Source organism: Mirounga angustirostris, unplaced genomic scaffold (assembly GCF_029215605.1).
Source record: "Mirounga angustirostris isolate CCGP_5_RB_7025 unplaced genomic scaffold, mMirAng1.0.hap1 SCAF_9, whole genome shotgun sequence".
NCBI classification, from domain to species: Eukaryota; Metazoa; Chordata; class Mammalia; order Carnivora; family Phocidae; genus Mirounga; species Mirounga angustirostris.
This window is the reverse complement of record NW_026991717.1, coordinates 30600447-30618861: the sequence shown is the minus strand read 5'-3', so window position 1 is coordinate 30618861 and position 18415 is coordinate 30600447. Positions and strand designations below refer to the sequence as shown.

Sequence of the window (18415 nt, the reverse complement as noted above, 5' to 3'; positions counted from 1 at the left end):
TTTCAACATTGTAATGGAAGTTCTAGCTAATGCAAAGACACGAAAATGAGGGAGGGGGAAGAAATAAAACTGTCTTTGTCCACAGATGATACGATTATATAAGAAATCTGAAAGAATCAACAAAAAAAACCCCTCCTGGAACTAATAATCTGTTATAGCAGGTTGCAGTGTACAAGATTAATACACAGAAGTCAGTGGCTTTCCTATATACCAGTGATGAACAAGGGGAACTTAAAATTAAAAACACAATGCCATTTACATTACCACTCCCTCAGATTAAATACCTAGGTATGAATCTAACAATGTATATGCAAAGATCTATATGAGAAAATCTATAAAACTCTGATGAAAGAAATCAGAGAACTAAGTAAATGGAAAGGCATTCCATGTTCATGTAGGAAAAGTGAATATTGTCAAGATGTCCTTTCTTCCCAGTTTGATGTGTAGATTCAATACAGTTCTCACAAATTATTGTATAGATACTGACAAACTGATTCTAAACTGTATGGGGAGGCAAAAGACCCAGAATAGCCAATGAAATATTGAAGAAGAACAAAGTTGGAAGACTGACGCTAGCCAACTTTTAGACTTACTGTAAAGCTATAGTAATGAAGGCAGTGTAGTATTGGCAAAATAATAAATAGATGATGGAAGAGAATAGAAAGCCTAGAAATAGACCCACATAAGTAATCAGCTACTCTTTGATAGAAGAGCAAAGGCGATACAATGGAGCAAAGGTAATTTTTTTCAACAAATTGTGCTGGAACAATTGGACGCCCATACATACACACACAAAAAGAATTTAGACAGATACCTTGTGAAGGGTATAAACCCTTCACAAAATTAAACTCAAAGAGGGATCATAGATCTAAATGTGAAAGCAAAAACTATGACATTTCTGATGATAACATAGAAAACCTAGATGACCAAAAAAAAAAAAAAAAACCAAACAAAAAAGAAAACCTAAATGACCTTGGGTATGGTGATGACTTTTTAGATATAATACCAAAGTTTGATCCATGAAGAAATCATTGGTAAGCTAGATTTCATTAAAATTAAAAACTCTGCTCTGCAAAAGACAATGTCAAAAGAATGAGAAGACAGGCCACAGACTAGGAGAAAATATTTGCAAAAGACATACCTGATAAGGGACTGTTATCCAAAATATACAAAGAACTCTTAAAATTGAACAATAAGATACAGTGTTACATTAGTTTCAGGTGTACTATATAGTGATTCAACACTGTATGTTAACTGTACTAGAATTAAAATAATAATAAAAAAACCTCAACAATAAGAAAACAAGCAACCTGATTAAAAAACAGGCCAAAGTTCTTAACAGACACCTTACCAGAGAGGATATACAGATGGCAAATAAGCATATGCTCTATATCACATGGCATCAGAGAAATGCAGATTAAAGTAACAATGAGATATTACTACATATCCATTAGAATGGCCAAAATTGGGAATACTAACAACACCAAATGGTGGTAAGGATGTGAAGCCACAGGATCTCTCATTCATTGCCTGTGGGAATGCACAATGGTACAGCTACTTGGCAGTTTATAAATTGCCAGTTTATAGAGTCATATAAAACTAAGCATACTACCATATAATCCATATATCTTACCATATAATCCAGCAGTCATGCTCCTTGGTATTTATACAAAGGAGTTGAAAACATATCCTCACAAAAACCTGCACATGGATATTTATGGCAGCTTTATTCACAATTGTCAAAACTTGGAAGCAACCAAGATGTCCTTCAGTAGGTGAGTGGATACATAAACTGTAGTACATCCAGACAATGGACTGTTATTCAGTGCTAAAAAGAAATGAGCTATTGGGGTACCTGGGTGGCTCAGTCATTAAGCGTCTGCCTTCAGCTCAGGTCATGGTCTTGGGGTGCTAGGATCGAGCCCTGCCTCAGGCTTCCTGTTCAGCGGGAAGCCTGCTTCTCCCTCTCCCACTCCCCCTGCTTGTGTTCCCTCTCTTGCTATGTCTCTATCTGTCAAATAAATAAATAAAATCTTAAAAAAAAAAAGAGCTATCAAGCTATAAAAAGACATGGAGGAACCTTAAATGTATTATACTAAGTGAAAAAAGCCAACCTCAAAAGGCTACATACTGTTTCCAACTATACGGCATTCTGGAAAGGCAAAACTATGGAGACAGTAGAAAGGTCAGTGGTTGCCAGATGTTCGGGGGAAGGGATAGGGAGGAGAGAATAGGCAGAGCACAGAAGATTCTTAGTACAATGACAATACTATGTATAATACCGTGATGATGGATACGTGTCATTATACATTCGTCCAAACCCATAAAATGAACAACACCAAGAGTAAACTGTAAGGTAAACTGTGAACTTTGGATGATTATGATGTGTCAGTGTTGGTACATCAAGAAAGTATGTGTTCAATTTTATGTGCCCATGCATTTTTCTGCAAATAGGTTCATAAGCATTGTTAGATTCTCAAGGGAGTCAATGAGTCCTTCTGACAGAGATGAGTTAGAAATCTCAGTTTCTTCCTTCCTCTTTCCCTTTACTTTTTCTCTTTCTCTCAAAAGTCATTGAAAAAAACAATATAACATCATGGAATTCAGTTGTGTCTAACTTTTCCCACAAATTTAGATTGCTTTTTCTTCTTGAGTATCTTAGAAGTAGTAGTAAGCTGTAGTAATGGGATAATTACCTGATTTTTAATCTGGGCTTTATCACTTAGTGTGAGACCTTGGGTTCATTAATTAATTTAGCTAAACTTCAGTTTTGTCTTCTGTAAAATGGAGATAATAATGTTACCTATGATACAAAATTGCTTCAAAGATTAAATGAAGTATAACTGTATGGAAAGCACTTAGCACAGTGCCTGGCACCTGGCAAATGTGCCATGAATGTTAGATGCTGCTGCAATTACTGTTATCACTGCTATTATTTTTATCAGTGGTAGGTAAGAGCCCTATACTTTGGAACTCTATACTGACTTAACCTCTACAATTTTATTTGCCTGTTCTTCCACAAATTTGGCAATTTTGCCATTAGTTTATTCACATTTTTTTCTATGAGCATATTTCTTCTCCTCTTTATCTTTCCCACTATAATCATACCTAACATTATTTAGGTACTAATTGTATGCTTGGTGCTATGTGAAATGCTTTATGAACATGGGAGCAGAAGTTGAAAGACTAGGTTCTGGTCCTAGTTCCATCACTCAACCTTTTGACTTGCTAAGAAATTCAATCTTTCTGACCCTCAGTTTTATCATCTACAAATGGGAATAATAATATTTGTTCTGTCTTTAGTTGTTGTAATGATTAAATGAGATAATGTATTCAAAATTCCTTCATAAAATATAAATATGCATGCAAGTATAAAGTGTTACCATTTTGGCAAAGTTAAATATCAAATTTGTGTAACACATTGCCTTTCAGATGGAATTATGTAACTGTAGTTTTTGTCTTACTGGCATCTTTCTTTGTAAAAGCTTCGCATAGAGCAATCACAAAGAATAGAAACATTTTAACCTGGAAGCAGTGGTGCCTATTTTACATTGTAAGAAAGGATGGTAAAATATTTGATGCATGATAAGGTACATACATAAAGGGGTGAAAATGAGTGAAAGTACTTTTGAGAATTCCATAAGACCTGAGTCTGAATTCACAGGAATTTACTAGCCCTTTGCTGATTGATGTAGAAAAACTTCATGAAGGAGGTATAATTTGGGAAACTTCTCAAGATAATTTTAACTTTGGATGGTGTCTAGGAAGAGTAATGAGGTAGTCTGGAATATCTGGTCAAGTGCTGGCGGCACAGGCCCGAGGCAGTGTAATGGTAAGCCGGCAGTGTTACTGTAGAGCTGTAATGGGAAGGTGGTCTCCTGTGGCTAGATGATCTTTGACAAATGAGTTATTAGCCTCGGAGCCTGTTTCCTAAACTGTAAAGTGGAGCTAATAATACATATTTTGAAGATTGTGTGAAGGAGGTTAGAAGATTATGTGAAGTTGATTTATGATCTGTAATCCTGTATAAATTGCTAATAGTTGTCACAGTTATCAGGAGAGTGGACAGAATTAAGCTTTACTTCAGGATAGATGCTATTTGAATGGGATTTTGAATTTGGTTAATCCAAGGAGGGGATATTTGCCATAATAATAAAATGATTTACACTAGGGCTGGAAAGAACTTGGAGAGCAATTGAGGCAAAGGTTTTATGGATTGTTAACATTATTTTAAATTTTATTGCTTGAGTATTGAGAATTTGGACTTGGACCATGGCTATCCCATAAAATATTTGCTAATTTTCATTTGTGAAATCTGGCAACCCTAGTCTGGATGGGGCACTGTGGAGGGAGGACAAGTAACTCCATCTGAGCCTCTCAAGCGTGTATAGTATCTGTGTGCGTACATGTGTTTTGTCTGCTTACTTTTTGCTGGTAAAGATTCTGTATGAATCAATGATTGGCTATAAAAGATTTATGAAGTTTAGGAATCACTTATATTGAAGGCCAAAGCCTAAAACAAAGCAGGAGGGTATTAGCCTCTATTTCAGATACTCTCCACTCTGGGGCTCTTCTATGAAAAAGAAAAACAAGCAAACAGGAATGATACACACACATACAAAACAACCCAAAGAAACCTGGTATTGTTTGTTGCTCTAACTGTAGTAGAGGTTTAGTATTTATTTATTTTTCAGTTTAAGTAGCCACAGAGAGATAAGCAACTCTTTTGTACTTCTAGTGAGAAGCTTCAGGTTTGCATTTTGAATTTCAGTCTTTATGTAAACTACGTGCTTTTTGGTGGAATGATTCTGTGGTATAGTCTGTAAAACTATAGAATGTAATCTTTATTTTCAAAGTTTGCCTGTGCAACTGAGGAAAGAATGGGTCCTTTAGTGGTCCTTTTTGACTAAGGGTCTGTTCACTGTTGAAGCCATGCTAATCTTCAGTAAGACATGTCTGAAATAAAAAATGACCTTACAAACCTGATGCTTTTTTAAGATGAGAAGCTTTGTTTTGATAAATTCATTGTGATATAAGATAAAAAGAAGAATGTCTCGTTTTTAAGTATTTATTTTGAAAAATGTGCTTTATAAAAAAATCCAATCCCTGGCGGCTTTTAAGAAATTTTTTTTTTATGTTTTGTTTTATTTCACCAGAATGCTGCAGTAGACTGTAAAATAACATCATCTACAACTGGAGATAAACACTTTGATAAAAGTCCCACTAAAACAAGGCATCCTCGGAAAATTGATCTAAGAGCTAGATACTGGGCATTTCTTTTTGACAACCTTCGCCGAGCAGTAGATGAAATCTATGAAACTTGTGAATCAGATCAGAGTGTGGTAGAATGTAAGGTAAGGTTTGCTTTGAGACTTTGTAATCCATTTAAAGCCAAATTCTCCCATTTTTATTACACCTGACCATATCATTTAACATCAGTATGCAATACTGTATTAATAACTGTAGTCACCATGCTGTACAACTTACTCATCTTATAACTGAAAGTTTGTACCCTTAGACCAACATCTATTTTCTCCACTCCTTGGAACCACTGTTCTACCCTGCTTCTATGAGTGCTTCATGTTTTTTTTGTTTTGATTTTTTGAATACTCTTGTTTTTTGCATTATCTAATTATGTAATATTCAAGATTTGGTACATAGTCCTGGGCAAGAAATCATAAAAGATGAATATGCACACACACCCCCATGATACGCAAAATTATTTAAAAAAATTTCTCCTATCTGCATTGTCCAGTACTGTAGGTGGCACTAGTGAGATTTTGACATTCTTTGGTTTCATGTTTAATGTCTTTAATTGGACATTGCTCCCTTTCTACTGAGATACTTATCACTCTTCTAATTCACTGTGGTCAGGGAAAAGTGAGATTGATAGCTAACCATAAACAGTCCTGGGTGGGATTGGGATGTCATTGTAAGGTGTATTTTCTAATTTCAGATAACCTTGTGTTTGTAATAGGATATTAGATACATAGTGCAATCTGTCTCTGAAAATACACTAAAAAGCCTGGTCTTTTAGAAAATAGAAACTGTATACTATATTACTTTATACTGAACAAAATTATTTTGAGAAAAACCAGAGTGATACATCTTCAGAGAAATATTATACAGTTAGCTTGTGTTTCTACAGTGAACAGGACTGAAAACCCTGGCATTCAGTATTTAACTTATGAAATATATGAAGGGTCAAAGAAAAGTTACGTGTTGAAACAGCAGCTGTGTCTCCTCTAAAATTTGAAACAGCCAAAATAGGTTTTAGAATAGCCTAAAAATATGATTCATCAGATGCAGATTTCAGAATGAACAGTAACTGAAATCCTCCAAATTTATAGTTTGGTTGTCACAATTAATATTGTTACTATCACCATGTGAAATTTTTTACATTTTAAGAAAGTAAGTTTAAACAAAATCATAAGCTTGGAGTTTAATGAATCAGCATGTTGTGGTAGAAAGCACTACTGACCTTAATTTTAGATTATAGTTTCTTCTATAAAAAAGTGAACATATGGGCCTAGATAATTTCTAAGTTAGCCATACAGATCAGTTAGATCAGAGATTCTTTGATTTTTGTAATTAAAAATAACAAAAGGTTGATTGAAGAAATAAAATTTGTTTATAAAATGTGTACTTCTTTACAGAAGTGAATTTGACCAATTGCAATCATGTTTCTGTGATGAGCAGAGACCCTTGTACCTGTCTGAATTTCTGGCTCTCTCATCCATCCACCAAAGCTTTCTTGGTGAAAATTCAGTAATAGATTTTTTTTTTTATGCAAGTTGTAGATCACAAAAATGGAGAACATTTTGACAAAGGGAGAGTAGTAGAGATGTGTTCTTTATTTTTTGTACTGTTCTGAGATGCTCAAAGGCTATGCCGAGAAATAAAATGAGAGCTTAAAAGTTATTTTATTTTTTTATAAGATTTTTATTTTTAAGTAATCTCTACACCCAACGTTGGGCTCAGACTCACAACACCGAGATCAAGAGTTGCATGCTCTTCCGACTGAGCCAGCCAGGTGCCGCTTAAAGTTATTTTCATACCCAGCTCTGCTTCTTTCTCCACCCAGGACATATAGGTGGTGATATAAAAAGATATAGTTTACCATTTGGTCTAAACATATGCTGGGTATATGATAACTAGAATTCTTTTTTTATTTTTGTCTTGCTCTGTTTTCAGTATAAAAACAATTATCCCTTATCTCATTTGATTTATCTCTGTGAGATCCAAAACCCAGAGGGTTTTCCTCACTGTCCAGGTAGATTGAACCCTTGTTTTGTGGATGCACTGACAAGATATATCCCTATTTGTGATTTTTGTGTTTTAGTCTTGTAACGTCATCACAATTCAGTTGTTTGTCTCATGTGTAAAATGCAGTTAATAACATCTGTATTATGTAATTCACATGCTAAGTATAGCATGATATGGAAAGTATCTTTTTTATTTCAGCTAGGATTATTGACCAGAGCCCTGCTCTATAATCAGAAGAGGCTAAGTTTCTAGTTGCGTTTTTTTTGTTTGTTATTTAGTTTGAACATGTGCCTGTTATGCCTCTTCACTGCATGAATTACTACAAATTGACATTCCAGCAAAACTGTACTCTAACCATCACCACTGCATTTCCCCTTCTCCTTTATAAAGAGTTGGGGTAGAGGATGGGTGAAGGCCTTTTAGAGAGTACCCAGTTAGTGAAGTGGTAGCCATCCTCTCACAAAAGTTTGAGGTGGGGTTTGAATTTCTTGTAAAGTTTGTGAGTGTGGCTGCAAGAGTGAGAGACTGGCTTCTTATTCTCTGGCTGGATCTTTGCTGTGCTGACTGATTTTGATTGCTTTTGGAATGTGTCCATCGAGTTTGCGGGATAGCATGATGGGTACAGATTGTACTTTCTTTTCCTTGTTTCCCATTTTAACCCAGGGGAAACTGGATGTGTGGATCAGGAATATTGGATATAGAAGCTGGTGTATACATCTCCTTTAGAGATTTCATAACACAATAGGCTTGCTGGAGTAGCTCATGGGTAGTATGCCTTGGAAGGAGATGGGATGTGAGTTCTCAGTAATCAGGTAAAGTGGAACCGCAGTGAATCTTGTGATTTATGTGAAGGAAGAAGTGTGAACATTGGTGAAGATGTTGGAGTCATAGGGGCTTTCTATGGGGGCACTTGATTAGATGAGAATATGCAAAACAGTGGTGGGGGGACAGATACTACTGGGGCAGAGGGAGCCAGGGTGAACCTGAACACTGCTTAGAGAACCACATATGCTACCTGTGCAGAAATCACCATGTACTGCAGAAATCAGTAGAGACCACTGACCTCAGATTGAGTCAGAGAAAGAGTAGGGATATATTTCTGCCTGGCAGCACTTGACTCTCTTGGCAGTCAGCATCACTGGAGAAGGACAGGCTGATGACTGTAGCAGACCCATCACTAATATCTGGTCAACTCTTGTAAGTTGAATATTGCTCTGTTCCCACAGCTGCTACATATGGCAAAAGATAGAAGCTTGTGAATGTAGGAGAGTGAGAAGAAGAGTACAGGGGAAGAAGAAGGGACCCAGTGAGAATAAGCCATGCCCCTCTCCACCACAGGCATCTGCTAAAAATCATGTAATTCTCACTTGTGCTTAATAGGTGGGTTATCTATAGATAGGATTTTAAAACCTTTGATAATTCAATATAACTGAAAAATTGTAGAATTACCTGAGCATACTCAGCAGGTTCAGTATTCAACTTAGTATTCAACTAAGGTTATAGGGGAAAAACATAAAAGTATTCTTTGTTTATATCTCAATGAGTTGAAATTTCTCAGTTCAACAAATAAGGATCAAAGTGAGATGTGAGAAAATGTTTTTTGAAAGGTGTGACATGGAGGTCTGAGTCCAAAATGGTGGAGAAGTAGGAGACCTTAGTTTCATCTGGACCTAGGAATTCAGCTGGATAGCTATTAAATCATTCTGAACACCTGCGAACTCAACCAGAGATCTAAGAAAAGAATAGCTGCAAATCTACAAATAGAAAAGCTACCACTTTCTGGAATAATGACAAGATGGAAAAACTCACCTCAAAAAAGAGAACAAGAGGCAGTATTGACTGCCAGGGACCTAATCAGTATGGACATAAGTAAGATGTCAGAACTAAAGTTCAGAATAACGATTATAAAGATATTAGCTGAGCTTGGAAAAAGCATAAAAGACAATAGAGAATCCCTTTCTGGAGAAATAAAAGAACTAAAATCTAACCAAGTCGAAATCAAAAAGGCTATTAATGAGGTGCAATAAAAAATGTAGGCTCTAAGTGCTAGGATAAATGAGGCAGAAGAGAGAATTAGTGATACAGAAAACTAAATAGTGGAGAAAAAAGAAGCAGAGAAAAAGAAAGATAAACAACTACTGGATCACGAGGGGAGAATTCGAGAGATAAGTGATACCATAAAGCAAAACAATATTAGAATAATTGGGATCCCAGAAGAAGAGGAAAGTGGGTGCAGAAGGTATATTGGAGCAAATTATAGTGGAGAACTTCCCTAATCTGGGGAAGGAAATAGGCATTCAAGTCCAGGAGGCACAGAGAAACCCCCTCAAAATCAATAAAAATAGGTCAACACCCTGATGTATAATAGTGAAACTTGAAAATCTCAGAGACAAAGAGAAAATCCTGGGAAAGCAGCTTGGGACAAGAGGTCCGTAAACTGCAAGGGTAGAAACATTAGACTGGCAGCAGATCTATCCACAGAGACCTGGCAGGCTGGAAAGTACAGGCATGATATATTCAGGGTGCTAAATAAGAAAAATATGCAGCCAAGAATACTTTATCCAGCTAGCATGTCATTCAAACTGGACAGATTAAAAAAAAAAACTTCCAGGACAAACAGAAACTAAAAGAATATGTGATCACTAAACCAGCCCTACAAGAACTATTAAAGGAGATCCTTTAAGCAAAGAGAGAGCCTAAAAGTAACATAGACCAAAAAGGAACAGAGACAATATGCAGAAACCGTGACTGTACAGGTAATAGGCACTAAATTCATATCTTTCAATAATTAACTCTGAATGTAAATGGGCTAAATGCCCCAATCAAAAGACATAGGGTTTCAGATTGGATAAAAAAGCAAGACCCATTGATAAGCTGTCTGCAAAAGACTCATTTTAGACCCAAAGACACCTCCAGATTGAAAGTGAGGGGGTGGAAAACCATTTATCATGCAATGGACATCAAAAGAAAGCTGGGCGGCAATCCTTATATCAGACAAATTAGATTTTAAAGATTTTATTTATTTATTTGAGAGAGAATGAGAGACAGAGAGCATAAGAGGGAGGAGGGTCAGAGGGAGAAGCAGACTCCCCGCCGAGCAGGGAGCCCGATGCGGGACTCGATCCTGGGACTCCAGGATCATGACCTGAGCCGAAGGCAGTCGCTTAAACAACTGAGCCACCCAGGCGCCCTAGACAAATTAGATTTTAAACCAAAGACTAATAAGAGATGAGGAAGGACACTATATTATAATTGAAGGGTTTATCCAACAAGAATATCTAACAATTGTAAATATTTATGTTCCTAACATGGGAACAGTGAATTATATAAACCAATTAATAACAAAATTAAAGAAACACATCGATAATGATACAATAATAGTAGGGGACTTTAATATACCACTCAGTGCAATAGACAGATCATCTAAGCAGATGATCAACAATACACTAACAATGAGACCGAAGAAAGAGAAGTTAAGGAGTTGATAGTTAAAGAGTTGATCCCATTTACAATTTCACCCAAAACCATAAGATACCTAGGAATAAACCTAAGCAGAGAGGCAAAGGATCTGTACTCAGGAAGCTATAGAATACTCATGAAAGAAATTGAGGAAGACACAAAGAAAAGGAAAAATGTTCCATGCTCATGGAAATGGAAGAACAAATATTGTTAAAATGTCTATGCTACCTAGAGCAATCTACACATTCAGTGCAATTCCTATCAAAATACCATCAAGTTTTTTCACAGAGCTGGAAAAAATAATCCTAAAAGACCCCAAATAGCCAAAGGAATGTTGAAAAAGAAAACCAAAGCTGGTGGCATCACAATTCCAGATCAAGCTCTATTACAAAGCTTTATTCATCAAAACAATATGGTACTGGCACAAACACAGAGCATAGATCAGTGGAACAGAATAGAGAACCCAGAAATAGACCCTCAACTCTATGATCAACTAATCTTCAACAAAGTAGGAAAATATATCCAATGGAGAAAAGACAGTCTCTTCAACAAATGTTGGGAAAGTTGGGACAGCCACATGCAGAAGAATGAAACTGGACCATTTCCTTACACCATACACAAAAATAGACTCAAAATGGATGAAGACCTAAATATGAGACAGGAATCCATCAAAATCCTAGAGGCAGCAACCTCTTTGACCTCGGCTGCAGCAACTCCTTGCTGGACAAGTCTCCAAAGGCAAGGGGAAAAAGGGCAAAAATGAACTATTGGGACTTCATCAAGATAAAACGTTCTTGCACAGCAAAGGAAACAGTCGACAAAACCAAAAGACAACCAACAGAATGGGAGAAGATATTTGCAAATGACATATCAGATAAAGGGCTAGTATCCAAAATCTATAAAGAACTCATCAAACTCAACACCCAAAGAACAAAGAATACAATCAAGAAATGGGCAGAAGACATGAACAGACATTTTTCCAAAGAAGACATCCAAATGGCCAACAGACACATGAAAAAGTGCTCAATATCGCTCAGCATCAGGGAAATCCAAATCAAAACCTCAATGAGATACCACCTCACACCAGTCAGAATGGCTAAAATTACCAAGTCAGGAAATAACAGATGTTGGTGAGGATGCAGAGAAAAGAGAACCCTTGTACACTGTTGGTAGGAATGCAAACTGGTGCAGGCACTCGGGAAAACAGTGTGGAGGTTCCTCAAAAGGTTGAAAATAGAGGTATCTTATGACCCAGCAGTTGTTCTACTGGGTATTTACCCCAAAGATACAAATGTAGTGATTGGAAGGGACACTTGCACACCAATGTTTATAGCAGCAATGTCCACAATAGCCAAACTATGGAAAGAGCCCAGATGTTGGTGGACAGATGAATGGATAAAGAAAATGTAGTACACATATACACAGTGGAACCCTACTCAGCCATCAAAAAAATGAAATCATGACATTTGCAACAACATGGTTGGAACTAGAGAGTATTATGCTATGTGAAATAAGTCAATCGGAGAAAGACAATTATCCTATGATCTCAGTCATATGTGGAATTTAAGAAACAAAACAGGATCATATGGGAAGAGAGGAAAAAATAAGACAATATTAAGAGATTCTTAATCATAGGAAACAAACTGAGGGTTGCTGGAGCGGAAGGGGGTGGGGGAATGCAGTAACTGGGTGATGCGCACATGATGGAATGAGCAATGGGTATTATATAAGACTGATGAATCACTGACCTGTACCTCTGAAGATATTAATACATTATATGTTAATTAATTGAATTTAAAATTTAAAAATCTCATTAAAAATTGTGGGTCACTACATCAAAAAACTAATGATGTATTGTATGGTGACTAATAAAATAAAACAAAAAAAATTGCATTAAGAAAAAGAAAGGAATGACATGCAGTAAAAGAAAATAAACTTTACACTTATATATATGGAGAGTCACAGTAGAAGAAAGGGTAATATAGGTCCAGGGACAGAGAAGGAATAATTGTGCAGGTAGGAAGAAGACCAGGAGAATAGGAACATCCTGAAAGCCATGGAAGAAGTAACAGTATTGGAGAGGTCAAGAATGATTGCAGTTGCAAGAAAGGTTTTTCAGTTTGACTTTCAAAAAGAACAAGAATAGATGGGATCAAGGCAGAAATTTGTGGTGAGGATTTGAAATTCCTTTTGATGGGTTCTTTGCCCTTTTTATTTTTGAAAAATATGAGGTATGGGTTGGAGGTTACAGCCCTGAAGGTCAAAGTTGTGATGGGAAATTCTTCTCTTTTCTGTGTCTTCAATTTTCCTTATTAGATTCCTCTCCAGTCAGTATTTAACTTGCTTTTTTCTCTTCCATCCTAAATGAGAACAGTAAAAACTCAAACCCTTTCTCTCCTTGTCCTTTCATCTCGTCTCACCCCTTTTTTCTCCTCTCCTTCATGCTGAAACTTTCTGTATTTGCTGCCTCCATTTCCTTTTCTCGCAGGTACTCATTAGACTGCTCTAGCCTGGTGCCACATCCTATCAGAGCTCCAGGGAAGCTCTTATTAAAGTGGCTGGTCATCTCACTATTGCCAAGCCCATTGGTTGTTTTTCAGTCCCTTCCCTCTTAGCAGCACTTCTCACAGTTGAGCACTTGCAACTTCTTATAGCATTTTGTCCTTTGACTTTCATGAAACAGTCTCTGGTAGTTTAGTTTCCTCCTTTGTTGGCTGCTACTTCTGCCTCCTCTTTTTTTTTTTTTTTTTTTTTTGGCTTTTTCCACCTGACCTTTAGCCCTTTAACTGTTGGGAGGTCATCAAGGCTCCTTTTAGTCCTCCTTCTTTTCTCACTACCATACTTTGTCTCTTGGCAATTTTCTCCAGGCCATGGCTTAATTTACCACTCATTTGCTGATGATTCTTAAATGTGTATCTCTAGCTTATCTACCTTTCCTCTGATTTTTAGACCTTTATATCCAACTTGTCTAGTTGGCACTTCCACTTGGATATCTCACAAGCATGTTGAACTGACAAACTAAATTCATGATCTCTTCTTCTACCCCAAACCTAGAGATGTATTTCTCTTTCCTGAATGGGCAGATATTGCCTCCACCTCATCCCTTTACTTCACGCCGGCCACTGTCCAATGAATTAGCTCCTAATCTGTCTACTTCTCTTGGTTTTCCTCTGCTACCATTCTAGTCTATGCCATTTTAACATAACCTGGATTACAACTGAAACCTTTGACAGGAGTCTCTGCCTCCATCAGTCCATTCTCCACATTACAGATGGAATGATACTTAAAAACCACAAATACATCTTCACATTTCTTTGATTATAGCTCTTTAAAGTTTCCCCTTGCTCTGAGCATTAAAATCTTCAGCATGACCGTCAAATCTCCAGTGACTTGATTCATGCATACCTCATTTCACACCATTTTTCTCTCCCCGCCTCTGCCTCATTTAAACCAGCCTTTCTTCAATTATTCAAATATATCATGTGTTCACATGTCTCCAGGACTTTCCATGTTCTGATGATTATGCCCAGAACACTCATTCCTCCTCCTTGGCCAGTACCTCCTCACCTCCCATATCCTTTTTTACCTAACTCCTTTTAATAGTTTAGGTTTCAGTTTAAGTGTCACTTGATGTTTCAGACTAGATCAGGTTCCCCTATAGTATACTCTCATTATATTCTTCTCCTTAGAAACACTTAGTACAATTGAAATTAAATAATTGTATTTTTAGTTTTATTTCTGTCTCTGTTATTAGACACTGAGCTCCTTGTCTAGTTTAAGTTCCACTGTTTGTTTATCCTTCTGTCATCAGTTCTTGGTACTGGAACTGGAACATATTAAATGCTCAGTGAATAGATGTTAAATGGCTGTGTGAAGCAATGAGATTACATACACTTTTGTGGTGACACAGTCTTCACAGTTATGTGATATCCCTTTCCCCGCAGTGATACTTAGCAGCCAGTCACATACTAAACCTGGACAAAGACAGTGAGTAGATGGTGGATTGTGGATTGGTGAAGGGGATATCAAGTTATTTAAAATTTTTAAAAAATGCACAAAGATGGTGGGCAGATGGATTAATCATAGGTTGGTATTCTATAGGCACATGCAATGGAATTTCATTAAGGTAAAGGAGTTGGAGAGTGTAAGAAAGTCGTTGGAGTAGCGGACCATGGAAGTTAAGCTGGATGGGGAAGGAAATGAACTATAAGATAAGCCTGAGAGATACAGAGAAAGTAGAGAAGCTAAGTGTTTGCGAATATTCCTTGGATGTGGTAGGAATGGTTAGATTCTCTGTGGATAGAAAGAGGTAAGTTTATATTTTTAAAGTTATTATTTAGATCCTCCAAATACATGCATTTTACCTCCATCATCTGTCAGATACTCAGATATTTTGAAGTCTTTCACTACTATTGCAATTTCTTCAATATCTCTTTTTAATTTCTAAGAATTTTTGTGTTACACATTTTTGCTATCTCTTATTACTTATATAAAGGATTATATGAGTTAACTTTCATTGTAAGTTTAACATTTTCTCAGTGTAAAAATGGCCCCATTGTCCAGCTTAATGTTTTTCTTTGTGAATTCTGTTTTGTGTGATATTAATATTGTAATCTCTCTTTTTTGTTGTTGTTTGCTCAATTTGCCTGTTACCCTTTGGCTCAGGTATTGAAATTTGCTACAGAGAACATGATATTCAGCACAGAGATAGCAGGTTAAGAGTTCACCTGTACTTTTATAGGAGTAGGCTTTGGTTACCTCACTATTGTCTAACATCCATCACCACACAGTCACAATTTTTTTTTGTTCCTGTGGTGAGAGCTTTTAAGAGCTATTGTCTTGGGGCGCCTGGGTGGCTCGGTTGGTTAAGCGACTGCCTTCGGCTCAGGTCATGATCCTGGAGTCCCGGGATCGAGTCCCGCATTGGGCTCCCTGCTCAGCAGGGAGTCTGCTTCTCCCTCTGACCCTCCCCCCCTCATGTTCTATCTCATTCTCTCTCTCAGATAAATAAATAAAATCTGTGAAAAAAAAAAAAGAGCTATTGTCTTGGCAACTTTTAAATATGTAATACAGTATTATTAACTATAGCCACCATGCTGTACATTAATCCCAGGACTTAATTATTTTGTAACAGGAAGTTTGTTCCTTTTTTTTTTTTAAAGATTTTATTTATTTATTAGAGAGTGTGCGCATGCATGAGCAGGGGGAGGAGCAGTGGGGGGAGGAGGAAAGAATCTCAAGCAGACTTCATGATGAGTGTGGGGCTCAATCTTATGACCCTGAGGTCATGACCGAAGTCAAAATCAAGAGCCGGGCCTTTAACCCACTGAGCCACCCAGGTGCCCTGGGAAGGTTATACCTTTTGACCACCTTCACCCATTGCTCCCACTCCCACCCCATTAATAACTGTCCTTTCCTTTATCTGTATCTGGTCTTCTGAGTCTTATTCTCGATATTTATTCTTTTTTGTGTTTCATTCATTGTAGGCTTACAATAAAATTTTGCTGTCTGATTGATTAAAGAATTAATTTCTCTTATGTTTATAACATTTTACAAAATATTTTGTGATTCAGTGTTAAAGTTGTGGGTTTCATTTTAGTCTATTTAACATGACACTTAATTGATGATATCCGGGTTGACAACTCTTTGTTTCTAATACCTGATTCTCATATATATTATAATCAGTAGAGCATAGATTATTTTTCTTTTGGTTATTTGGGAGAACTTAATAACTTGATCTCACAATTACCATGTCATAACTATTCCTAGGGTTAGTTAAACCTGACTTACCTAAGAGCCTAGTTCTTAGGAGTAAGCATCATGCCATTTTATACTATACTTCACTCATTTATTTATTTATTTATTTAGGTGTAAGCATGTTTTCTTTTAAATGTTATATTAGTTTCAGGTGCACAATTGAATGTTTGAACAGTTCCTTACATCACCTGGTGCTCATCATGACAAGTGCACTCCTTAATCCCCATCACCTATTTAACCCAACCCCCCATTTCCTCACCTCTGGTAACCATCAATTTGTTCACTATAATTAAGAGTGTTTCTTGGGGCGCCTGGGTGGCTCAGTCGGTTAAGCGTCCGCCTTTGGCTCAGGTCATGATCCCAGGACCCTGGGATCATGTCCCACATCAGGCTCCCTGCTCTGCGGGGAGCCTGTTTCTCCCTCTCCCACTCCCCCTGCTTGTGTTCCCTCTCTTGCTGTATCTCTCTGTTAAATAAATAAATAAAATCTTAAAAAAAAAAAAGAGTGTTTCTTGTTTTTCCCCATTACTCCTTTGTTTTGTTTCTTAAATTCCACATCTGAGTGAAATCATATGGTATTTGTCTTTCTCTGACTTACTTAGTTTAGCATTATATTCTGTACATCCATCTATGTCACTGCAAATGGCAAGATTTCATCCTTTTTATGGCTGAGTAATATTCCATTGTATGTATATACCAAATCTTTTTTTAAAATTTAATTTTATTATGTTATGTTAGTCACCATACAGTACATCATTAGTTTTTGATGTAGTAATACCACATCTTTTTTATCCATTCATCAATTGATGGGACATTTGGGGGGGTTTCCATATCTTGACAATTGTAAATAAGGCTGCTATAAACATAACAGTGTCTGTATCCCATTGAAATAGTGTTTTTATATTCTTTGTGTAAATACCCAATGTATGATTGCTGGATAGTAGGGTAGTTCTATTTTTAACTTTTTGAGGAACCTCCATAGTGTTTTCCACAATGGCTGCACCAGTTTGCATTCCTACCAACAGAGTAAGAGGGTTCCTTTTTCTCCACATCCTCACCAACAGCTGTTGTTTCCTGTGTTGTTGATTTTAGCCTTTCTGACAGATGTGAGGTGATATTTCATTGTAGTTTTGATTTGCATTTCCGTGATGATAAGTGATGATGAACATCTTTTCATCTGTGTGTTGGCCATCTGTATGTCTTCTTTGGAGAAATGTCTGTTCATGTCTTCTGGATTATTTGTTTTCTGGGTGTTGAGTTGTAGAAGTTCTTTATATATTTTGGAAATTAACCCTTTAAAGGTTATGTCATTCACCAATATCTTCTCCCATTCCATAGGTTGCCTTTTGGTTTTGTTGATGGTTTCCTTTGCTGTGCAGAAGCTTTATATTTTGATGTCTCAGTAGTTTATTTTGCTTTTGTTTCCTTTGCTTCGGGAGATCTATATAGAAAAAAGTTGCTGTGGCCTGTGTCAAAGAGGTACTGCCTGTGTTCTAACATTTTTATGTTTTCAGGTCTCACATTTAGGACTTTAATCCATTTTTTAATTTATTTTTTGTGTATGGTGTGTAAGAGAGTGGTGCAGTTTTCCCAACGTTTGTTTGAAGAGACTGTCCTTTTCCCTTTGGACATTCTTTCCCCCTTTGTTGAAGATTAATTGACCATATAGTTGTGGGTTTATTTCTGGGTTTTCTGTTCTGTTCCATTGATCAATGTGTCTGTTTTCATGCCAGGACCATACTGTTTTGATTACTACAGCTTTGTAAAATAACCTGATGTCCAGAATTGTGATGCCTCCAGCTTTCCTTTTTTTTTTTTTTTTTTTTTTTTTGAGAGAGCGAGAATGCACACATGAGTGATGGGGGGTGGGGGTAGATGGAGAGGGAGAGAGAGAATCCCAAGCAGGCTCACGCCCAGCACAGAGCTTGATGCT

At 36.9% G+C, this 18415-nt stretch overlaps 1 protein-coding gene across 8 annotated transcripts in view; it reads left to right on the top strand.

Moving 5' to 3' along the window:
• SCAPER (S-phase cyclin A associated protein in the ER) overlaps nucleotides 1-18415 on the top strand; it is a 539097-nt gene that overhangs the window by 30544 nt on the left and 490138 nt on the right. For all 8 annotated transcript variants that reach the window (XM_064570081.1, XM_064570083.1, XM_064570082.1 and 5 more), the window contains one exon: nucleotides 5157-5354. In XM_064570081.1, coding sequence (XP_064426151.1) covers nucleotides 5157-5354 — 198 coding nt within the window. The remainder of the gene's footprint in view (nucleotides 1-5156; nucleotides 5355-18415) is intronic.